At 40.0% G+C, this 11,251-nt stretch overlaps 1 protein-coding gene across 2 annotated transcripts in view; it reads left to right on the forward strand.

Annotated features, from left to right (window-relative positions):
* Positions 1-7,028, forward strand: part of LOC126263042 (CLIP domain-containing serine protease B9-like) — a 186,991-nt gene extending 179,963 nt beyond the window's left edge. For both annotated transcript variants that reach the window (XM_049960019.1, XM_049960026.1), the window contains exon 7: positions 6,223-7,028. In XM_049960019.1, the coding sequence (XP_049815976.1) occupies positions 6,223-6,536 (314 nt within the window). In that variant the 3' untranslated portion in view covers positions 6,537-7,028. The remainder of the gene's footprint in view (positions 1-6,222) is intronic.
* Positions 7,029-11,251: the final 4,223 nt, after the last annotated feature.

Genomic DNA, 11,251 nt, shown 5'->3' on the forward strand with positions numbered 1-11,251 from the left:
TTCATAGAAGGAATCTGTGGCCTTTTATAACCTTTGTCTATGTAAGTGAGAATTTTGTCTCAGAATTTCAATGGTAAATAAATCATAGTTAAACATGTGGCTGCACGTTTGGCTTGCATCAAATATTGTTTGTCCAGTGTAATGGTTATCTTCTGTCTTGTCTTCAAGAACTCAAACTATCATTGCAAGATACTATCCAAGAGGTTGAACAGTTTCTTTCCTTGCACTCAATCTAGCATGGGATTCAGTCTCGAGGACCATAGGCATAGCCTTTTTAAGTGGCTCTCAGCACAGCAGTGACAGAAAAGAAAATTTACAGTGCTTGAATAGTTCCAAAGAATGATACTCACATCTTGATTGACAGAATGTACACCCCAAAAAATTCAGTGTGATTATCACAATTCACCATGAGAGAGCTAGATTATTTTTGTCTTCTCATTGCCATCACTGCAACATTCTCATGGCACTGTGATCTACAATCTTTAGTACCTGTTAAGTCGTTTCCCAGTTACTGAAGGGGTTATTCATGAGGCTGTCATGTCAAAGTCTTCCTGGCTTATTTCAATGAAACCAAGGAAATTCTCATGTAGATGTATAACCTTACCTATGAAATGTATGTCCACATATCCGACAACTTGCGACATCTGTTCACAAGTTGAATTGAAAAAAAGCTATTATTTTTTGGTTTTATATATCTTACTGATTAGTCTCTACCAAATACCAGTTGACATCAGTTGTTTGATCTCATTGTGAACAAGCAGCAAGATGTAAGATATGGTACTTCATTGATTTTCAACAGGGATTGAAATTGGCAAATAGCCTCAATACACAAAGGAGATTTCCAGAATTGGAAGTGACATTGTCTCCTTGAAGCTGCTCTCTGTGCCTATAAAGCTAAATTTTGTGTTCTCAGTTATTTTATGCAACGAATGAACCTTATTAAGATGTTGCATGATTTTCCCTTTATGTCTCCTATATCTTTCTGAATTTCTCTACTAATTAGTCTTTTATTTTCAGGGAGATTCTTGTCAGACTCCTTGCATTATACTAAGCACTCACAATGATTCTCCTCCCCCTTCCCCTTTCCCCCTTGTTCTTGTTCTTCTTTCCTTCTTCTCTCCTCCCCACGGTGGCCATTTTTTCAGGTGCTTGACATTGTATAAAGGCATCCTACTAATCCAAGGAACCTAACTCGAAAAACAAGAAGCAATACATATAAAATGTTGCTGTCTTGGGTGGAGAATGCACCAACCAGGAACACATCACTTCACCGCTGCAGCCATTGCTCAATTTTTTCTTGAAGCAATGTTTGTTCACTGCTCAGTTGTTTGTTCAACAAACTGTTCCTTAAAGGGACTACCAACAGTAATTAATAACTTCGGTCCTTAATTTGCCAGACATAATTACTTTCTCATCTCTGTGTTAAAAGTCAAAATTCTAAATCATGCTGTGGAATCAATCTGGTATGATATATTGATTTTTCTCCAAGATTCCTTTCACTAAATTCTTTAATCAGTTTAGCTGTTGGAAGTCATTGGATAATAAGCTTCTGCCCTCAGATAACAGGCTTCTGCCTTATCTACAGTTTCACCGACATTTTCAGTCAGAGCATCTTTGTAACTGGACTTGTCAAAACACAGTTTGCTATAAACTTTACCTGTAGGTGTAGACATAGCATTGTCTGATTTCTTAGGCAGCTCACAGCATTTTACTAAAAATTAAATGCTGAAAATTAAATACTTTTCTGTCAGTTTCTAAAAACATCTCCAGATACCAGCTGTACTTCTTTGCTTTTTCTGTCTAAAATTTTTCTATCTTCTGCTCTTTCTCTCCACTTTCCTTTTTCCACAGTTTCATGACATTCTACATAACAGGGAAAAAGAGGTAGATTCCAAAGAAAACAAAATAAGAGCAAACAACAACATATTTTGCTTCAGTATTGCAGCAATAAAACATCTAGTGTTCTTGTGGCAGTACATGCAAGCTGTTTGTTTCATTACCACAAAATTGGAAATAGTTTCAACATAAGAGGTAAAAAGTAGCACACACTGTCACTCCTGTTAATCATCCAATCATGTCTTGATGTTGTTAGTGTATCCTGGCAAGAAACCAGTCAAATATTAATGCTGGTTATAAAGGGAACCTGTAGTTTGATGTGGAATCTGCACCATGGTTCTACTTAGCATTTTCTAAGGAAAATGACCATCTGCCAACTGAACCCAAAAACCTTAAGAAATGTTGTCTGACAACTTCCCACTGTGTTACAAGTCCGCACAATGAGTATCAACTTATATGCACTATAAAAACCACATCCAAAGTGAGAAAGAAGTGGAAGAAATTTACCCAGGTGCACACTCAATTCACAAATTCACCTTCTCTAAATATTATAGCACTGATGACATGAAGGCCCACTTAGTAATGATGGTAACACACTTGATCAGGTTAAAATTACACTAGTAGTCATATCATGTCACCAAATAAAATGCCTTTACCCATTCATATTTAATTGTTGAGTGCACAGCATCAGTGCAGTTGCTCACACCTCTCACCATTTCCTGCTTTGCAGGCCATTTCTGTTGCAACCATGAAGGGGTGGTAGCCATGCCAAATAATCAATGCTGCATTGCCTGTTTAATCACTTATTGAGATCAACACAACTTTAGAATGAAGTAAAACTTCTTGTTGTTGTGGTGGTGGTGGTGGTGGTGGTGGTGGTGGTGGTGGTGGTCGTGGTGGTGCTGGTTGTGGTGGTGGTCTTTAGTCCAGGGATTAGTTTGATGCATCTCTGCACATTACTCTATCCTGTGCAAAGCGCTTCATCTCAAAATAACTATTCCAACATACAGCTATCTGAACTTGGGTACTGTATCCATCTCTCAGTCTCTGCTTACAATTTTTACCTCAAATGCTTCCCTCCAATACCAAATTGACAATTTCTTGATGCCTCAGAATGTCTGCTATCAACCAATTCCTTCTTTCAGTCAAGTTGTGCCACAAAATTTTTTTCTCGCCATTTTGATTCAGTCCCTCTCATTAGTTATGCAATTTTATGCATCTAATTATGCAATTATGCATCTAATCTTCAGCATTCTTCTGTAGCACTACATTTCAAAAGTTTCTTTTGTCTTGTTATCTGAACTCCTTATTGCCCACATTTCAGTTTTGCACAAGGCTACACCAAAATCTATGACAAACAGCCATGAAACTCCCCAGGGCAAAAAATGCAACTTTCTGATTCAAGTTAGTAGACACCAGCCATTTGAAGTGCTAGCATCATTTCAGCTGTCAAAATTTGTGGCAACTGAAGTGATGCAAGTGCTCCAAGTGGCCTGTGTGTAGTAACAGAAGAATGGTATGCTATAAATTGAGAACTTGTTATTTTTAATGGTGTGACTGTCACATTTCCCAATCACTAACCATACAGTGGCTTTAAACAATACGAAAAAGAAAATTCAGTTAAAGTAAATCCCATCTTAATGCAGACATATAATAATGAAATCTCAGTGCAATGTAATATATACGGTTCACATTAGCAGAATCTTAATTGTATCACCAAAAATCTTTTAAGACTGAAAATGAGTTGTGACCTGAGAAGTTTAAGTCCAAAAGGAACTGATTATGAGTATATCTACATGCTTGGCATGTCCTGTCTGTCACTTTGTGCTGATTGTGATGTAGTTCATTTCACGAGTTTCTTTGTGGATTTCAGATTTGTTTTAATACAATCAAAATTAGGCACAACTTTTAAAATCTTGGAGATATTTTTTATTGCTGCTACAGTTTATAGTGGCACTACGAACTCCAAAAGATAACATCATTTGCATTTTGAATCTCCTTCTACATTCCATATATAAAATACATAAATGTTTCACAATGTGTTTATACGTACCAGTCACATGGCAGTGCTGCAGTAGCAGTTTCAAAAGAACTGTGGAAATATCATGACTGTTTGTCGCAGACTGTTGCTGCACTGCAAAAACCATTAGAAAATACATCCTAACATTCTAGCATTTAAATTCATGTTCAATGTTGACAAATTTTCTTTTTTTGGAAATACCTTTCCATTATTGCCAGTCTGGATTTTATATCCACTCTGTTTCAGCCATCATTAGTTATTTCATTTCACAAATAGCAAAACTCATCTACTACTTTTAGTTGCTCATTTCTTCATCTTATTTCCTCAGTATCACTGGATGTAGTTCAACCAGATTCCATTACCATCGTTTTACTTTTGGTTATGTTCATCACACAATCTCTTTTCAAGACACTGTCTGTTCTGTTCATCTGTTCCTCCAAGTCCTTTGGCATCTCTAACAGAGTTACAATGTCATCAACAAACCTCAGAGTTTTAATTTCTTTTTCCTGAATTTTAATCCCAACTCCAAATTTTTCTTTAGTTTTCTTCAATGCTTGCTCAATGTACAGAGTAAATAAAATGGAGGTGAGACCACAAACCTCTCTCTCTCTCATCTCGACCTCTGCTTCCCTTTTGTGTCACTAGATTCTTATAAGTGCAGTCTGGCTTCTGTACAAGCTGTATATAACATTTTACTCACAGTGTTTTATCCCTGTCACTTTCAGAACTTCAAAAAGTGCACTTCAGTCAATACTGTCAAAAGCTTTCTCCATGTGTACAAATTATAGAGATATAGGTTTGTCTTTCTTTATCGTATATTCTATGTTAAGTCCTAGGGTCAGTATTGTCTCACATGTTCCTATATTTCCCCAAACAAAACTGATCTTCCATTCTTCTGTAAAATAATTCTTATCAGTATTTTGCAATCATAACTGACTTATTAAACTCATAGTTTAGCAATATCCACACCTGTCAGCTCCTGCCTTCATTAGAACTGTAATTCTTACATTCTTCTTGAAGTCTCTGTCTGTTTTGTCTCATACTTATTGCATGCCAGGTAGAATAGTTTTATCATGGCTAGCACTCCCAAAGATATTAATAGTTTTGACGGGAATGACATCTATTCCAGGGGCCTTGCATCTAGACCTGTCCCTTACATTCTCTCACCACCACCTACTCCAGTCCACTCACAAGCATCACCTATCTCATCACAGACAGGGCTACCAGTGAAACCAGTCAAGTGATCTACAAGCAAAGCTGCAACCACTGTGCTGTGTTCTACGTGAGCATTACAACCAACAAGCTGTCTGTCTGCTTGAATGGCTACCAACAAACTATGGCCGAGAAACAACTGGACCACCAAGTTGCTGAGTGCACTGCCCAGAATATAGTTCTTCATTTTGATGGCTGCTTCACAGCCTTTGCCATCAAGATCCTTCCTGCCAACACCAGATTTTTTGAATGGCCAAGGTGGGAATTCTCCCAACAGTATATCCAACAGTTCCATAACCCTCCTGGTCTCAATCTCCATCAGTTATTGTCCTACACACACCTATGCCCCTCCCCACTCACAATGTGACCTCAGCAGCCATAGATAATGGGGTTTTGTTGTTGTTGTTGGTGTGTGTGTGTGTGTGTGTGTGTGTGTGTGTGTGTGTGTGTGTGTGTGTGTGTGTGTGTGTGTGTTTTGTCCAATTCCAATGAAGACCTTTACGGCCAAAAGCTTACTTGTTTGAAGGTCTTTTTGTTGTGTCTATCTGCAACTCAGCAGCTCCACTATATGGTGCATAACAATCTATCCTTTTCATACTATTGTTATTATCCTATCTTGGATTTACCTACACTTCAATGATTGTTTTTTCTATGGTACAGTTCAAAACATGGGACAACAAAAAATCAAAAGTAGTACTGCTTGCAGGAAAAACATGGTTTGTTTTTCATTGTTTCATTGACAATCAATACAAAATCATAATAAGCAATACAACAAATACAAAATATGCTTTTTGAATTTCCGTTGAGTTGGTATAATAGAACTGGATCAATCTAACTGCCAAATAGAAGAAATAAGTATATCCGTACCAGGGAGAGGTAGTTCCCATGGAACTGTTGCTGTCCAAAATCTCTTCATGATTTATTTTTATATGTCTCACCCCTTCTCATTTGAATGCTATCCAATGTTTTACCATCATCTTCTCTTTTTTACTTTATTTAATATTACATTTTGATGTGGTATTTTGCCTGGAAGTATATATCCAAATTCTTATGTTATGTTATAAAATAATATTTATTAATATTATAATTTAAAAAGTATTTTGTATGTAATTATTTTACAGTTATTTAACATATTTTTAATTTTTTCCAAACAGTGGACACAAATGGAAGCACTGTACTGCAGTTTGCAGTTGTATCTGTAACACCAACAGAAGAATGCAGTCCTTTGCAGTCAAGGCAAGTTCAACCACTATCAAAGGCTACACAAATGTGTGCAGGTGGACAAGGACCTGATGCATGCAATGGTGATAGTGGTGGTCCACTTATGAAATACACGAATGATTCAAAACCAGTACAGCAAGTTGGAATTGTCTCATTCCGAACAGGAACTGAGTGTGGTCCAACAGCAAGTGTTTATACGAGAGTTGATGGTTTTCTTGAATGGATACTTGATAATATTGAACCATAAGCTTGAAAGTTATTCACTGTCCCAAGTATGGTGTTAAGGGCAGATAAATCAGCTTTATTTATCACAGAATGAAATAATAACATGAAAATGAAAAGTAAAGCAGCTGTTGAATTTATCTAGAACAGTCAGTGAAGAAGCTACCATCATTTATAAAGAAGTTAATATGCTGGAAAAGAGAAATAAGAATATATATACAGATCTGAGATTTGCTCAAAAGTTGTTTTTTTTAAAAAAATTGAGATGCTGGAGGATTTTTATCTAAGATTTTTGTATCCATTTTTCTCTTTTTACAATAAAAAATTGCTCTGATTTAGGGCACAGTTGAGTGCTTTGTCATAATGTCTGTTAATGCAGAAAATATTAAATTTTTAGTGATCTCTATTTATATGATTTTATTGGTTATGGAAATTGTCCATTATGGAGCTCTAGTTTCAAATGTTCATTGAGTTTTGTAATCCATACAAATCTCATTAAAAATATTGCTTTCATTTCTTTGTATAATTTTTAATGATGCCACATGATTAAAAATAAATTCATTCTCTCTCTCTCTCCCTCCCTCCCTCCCTCCCTCCCCCCCCCCCCCCCCCCAATTACCAAAATGACTACACCTTGATGCTTCGGGATGTGTGTTATCAACTAATCCCTTCTTTTAGTCTAGTTGTGCTGTGAATTTCATTTTTCCTCCAGTTCGATTCAGTTCCTCTTCATTATTTACTCAATCTGACCATCTAATCTTAAGCATTCTTCTTTTCTGAACCATTTATCTTCCATGTTTCACTTCCATACAAGGCAACACACTAGACAGATGCCTTCGCATTAACACATTTCTCTCTTTCAGAAATGCTTTTCTTACCGTTGCCAGTCTGTATTTCATATCCTCTCTGTTTCAGCCACCACCAATTATTTTATTGCCGAAATAGCAAAACTCATCTACTACTTTTAGTGGCTCATTTCCTAATCTAATTCCCCGAGCATTACCGGACTTAGTTCAACTAAATTCTGTTACCCTTGTTTTACTTCCCCCAGGTGGCTAATAACTCTTTGGTGAGTATGTGCTTGACTTCCACAGAGTATTTGTAGCACTACTTCCTCTTTCTGTGGTGCAAACCTACACTTCGACTATCTCTTATCTCCTCTGACTTTCTGTTAAATGATTGTTTTGATGCAGAACATGCCTGGACTTGGTTCATGATTTTGGTCTTGATTTCTAGTTTCACTCCTGGCACTGTCTTCACCTTCCACAAACGATTATATGGTCTCCATTATTGGGTTTGGGACCGATGACCGTAGCAGTCTGGTCCCTTTAATCCCACAAACCAACCATTATTGGGTTTGATATGCCATCTTTTCCAAATTTTACAGAAGTGTGTGTGTCATGCAGGGAAGGTTGCCCCTGTGGTGTATTTTCTGTCTCTGCACCTTTCCACACTGACTCCCTCCTTCCTGTTTTTGTTGTATCCCCAGAACCCAGCATGATAGCCATCCCATTGTGCAGAGGTCATAAAGTACCTGCATGATATTATGACCGTGAAGGGATCGCTCTTTTGGTGCCTGAGCTGCACACTCCCTATATATGCCATGGAATATGTGCCAGACTCCTGGCAATGGATTACTAGCCAGGTAGCCATTGCTGTGGCTGGGTGGCACATGTGGGGAGAGCCCCCATTGGGAGTGGGTGGCACTATAGTGGATAGTTTGCTTGTGAAGATACTTAAATTTTCTCCTGTTGGTGGTCACATGGCATCAGCAGTCTCTTCAAATGGAAAGGCCTCATATGGTGCAACAAAGTACAATCCCAACATGTTCACTTCCCTGGCCACACTGTGGGAGGAACACAGGTCTAGACAACAAGGAGCAAAGTGCTCCCCCCAATACCTAGTCTGTACCAGGACTGATGGGGACATCTTTTTGGCCACAAAGCCTTTATTTTTTGTGGAACACATTGAAGACAAGTACAGTGACACTACCGCCATGTCTAATATGAAGAACAGTTTCCTCCTGATTATAGCATCATCTCCTTCCACTGCTCTCTTGTGAAAACTTCAGTGACATTCACGTGACTGTCACTTCCCACAGGAGTCTCAATGTGGTCCAAGCCATCATTTTCACTGTGATTTACTTTCACAATCTAATGATGAGCTGTGGGCCAACTTACAGCAAATAGATGTGCACTTCATCTGTCATGTCCACAGGGCACCAGGCAAAAACAGAGTTGCTATTGGGGCCTTCATCTTAGCTTTTGAGGGTGATACATTGCCTGAGAAGGTCAAGGTGATGGGCTAGTGGTGTGACATAAAACATTGTGTTCCTCCTCCTATGAGATGCTTCAGGTGTATGAAGTTCAGACATATGTCTTCTCATTGCACCACTACCCCTGTCTACAGGGATTGTGGACATCTGCTGCACGTGAACATTCCTTGCACCCCTCCCCCCCATCTGTGTAAACTGTGGTGAGCTCCACTCCCTGCTCACCACATTGCTCCATTTTTAAGTTCAAGAGAAAATTCAGGAGTATAAGACCCTGGACATGCTCACATATGAAGAGACAAGAAAAAAGTTTGAGCGTCTTAATCCCATGCAAATGACGCAATTTTACACTACAGCTACAACGTCATCACCTTCTCTGTCAAAGGTGCCGTCCCGGCTGGATGGGGATTTTCTCTGCCCAGAGACTGTGTGTTTGTGTTGTCCTCATCATTCAATCATCATTCATGCAAGTAGCTAGATTGGACTGTGTGCAGATTCGGAATGTGTACGGGTCTGAGGACTGCAGTTGAGCACGCCACAAACCAATCATCATCATCATCATCATCATCATCATCATCATCATCATCATCATCAAAGGTGCCTTACTCTGTTGCACCTCTTACAGTGGGCCCTCAGATCTGCCCGCTAATACCTGTCCCCCACCCCCCATCCAGGTGGTCGGAATCCCTTCTGGTGCTTCCACTGCACCCACTTCAGGAGCATTGGCTTCCTCAACTGCCAGGGCACTGGTCCCTCATCCTCCTCTGGCTTCTCTAGCTATAAAGAGGTCCTTTGGGACTTTTTCTTCTATGGTTCTTGCTAATCCCCAGTCAGATGCCAGCCAGTGGCTGAAGGAACCACATGCTGCTGACCATTGGACTTCTTGTTCTTTCTGTGTCCCTGAAACCAATTCAGGGACACCTGCCCAGTCCTCATCATCTAAGGAGAACAAGGATGAGGAGGGCAGAAAGAAGTTCCCTAAGATGAAGGAAACCCGGTGGCATGGGGGACACCAGATACTGCATCTACTCTTTTTGTGCCCAAGGAACAGATCCCGGAGGTCCTCGAGACACCGTATCTCCCCAGGCAATGTGCCACAGGACCTATGTCAATGTATCTCCTGATGTCTCAACTGATGGCAGCACAATGCTCTGGGTCATAACATGTCCCAAGCCCTTTGGTCACTTCGTGCCCCGTAGTATTCAGACAGTGTGATCCTCCAGTGGAGTTATAACAGATTTTTCCACCACCCCACTGAGCTATGGTGGCTTTTAAGCATTTACCCTCCATTGTGTATTGACAGCCAGAAACCATGGTTTCCAGCAACTTGAACCCCTACCAAGGTTATTTTAAGAATCATACCAACTATGAGAGGGTATCGGGTGGAGTTTTTATGTATGTGCTGGACTCTATATACAGTGGCCTTGTGCCTCTTGATACACTTTTGGAGGCTGTGGCAGTTCAGGTAAGGCTGCAGTGTCTTCACTGCCAAATTGATGGTCATGAAACTAGCCCTTAGCCATGTTTGTTATTCCACTGGCAAGAGTATCCTAATCTGTAGTCACTCCTTTAGCAGCCGTCAGACCATACACCAATGCTACTCTCCTCACCCACTGGTTACAGCTCTCCAGGATCTGGTCTCTGACCTCCATCAAGCTGGATGGCCAGTCAATTTTGTTTGGACACCTGGTCATGTTGGGATTTTTGAAAACAAACTAGGTGACTTGTTGGCCAACCTGCCGATCCTGAAAATAGGTGTTCCAGAACCAGACCTTCAGTCATTTATATGCCATTGATTACTGGAAGTCTGGAACTCAGAATGGTCTGCCATAATCTTTCCAAACAAACTGAGGACAATTAAGGAGATCAGGGCCATTTGGCAGTCTTCCCTGCATGCTTCTCAGAGGGAATCCACCATCCTCTGTCAACTCTGCATTGACCACATTTGGCTGGCCAATGGCCACATTCATTGGTGTGAGGATCACCCTGACTGCTGATGCATAGCCTGCCTGATGTAGGCCCACTTTCTCATAGACTTCCCTAATTTGCCTGATTTTAGGCGACGTCTTAATCTTCCTGACACCCATCTCTGGTGCTAGCAGACAACACCAAAGCGTCTCACCTGGTGTTATGTTTTGCCCGTGAAGGTGATTTCTATTCATCCCTGTGAGGTCGAGATTTTTTGATTCATTGACCACTTGAGGTGTTGGTGTGGCACCTCTCTCCTGTCCTCCCCCCCTCTGCTCCCCCCTTCCCTTCTCACAGGGGTTTCTTTTTGGGCCTTACTTGGTGGCCTGGCCTAGCCTCTACACTTTCCACCTTTATTCTTCTTCATTTCTTTGTTTTAAGACCTTATGTTGACTGAAATTTTAACAACTTGTATGGGCAGCCTCATTTTCTGGGCTTCTATCTCTGTTTTTTTTTTTTTTCCATTGTGTTAGTTACACTTAGGTTTTACAGGATTTGCC

The sequence above is a fragment of the Schistocerca nitens genome, chromosome 1 (genome assembly GCF_023898315.1).
Source record: "Schistocerca nitens isolate TAMUIC-IGC-003100 chromosome 1, iqSchNite1.1, whole genome shotgun sequence".
Lineage (NCBI taxonomy): Eukaryota > Metazoa > Arthropoda > Insecta > Orthoptera > Acrididae > Schistocerca > Schistocerca nitens.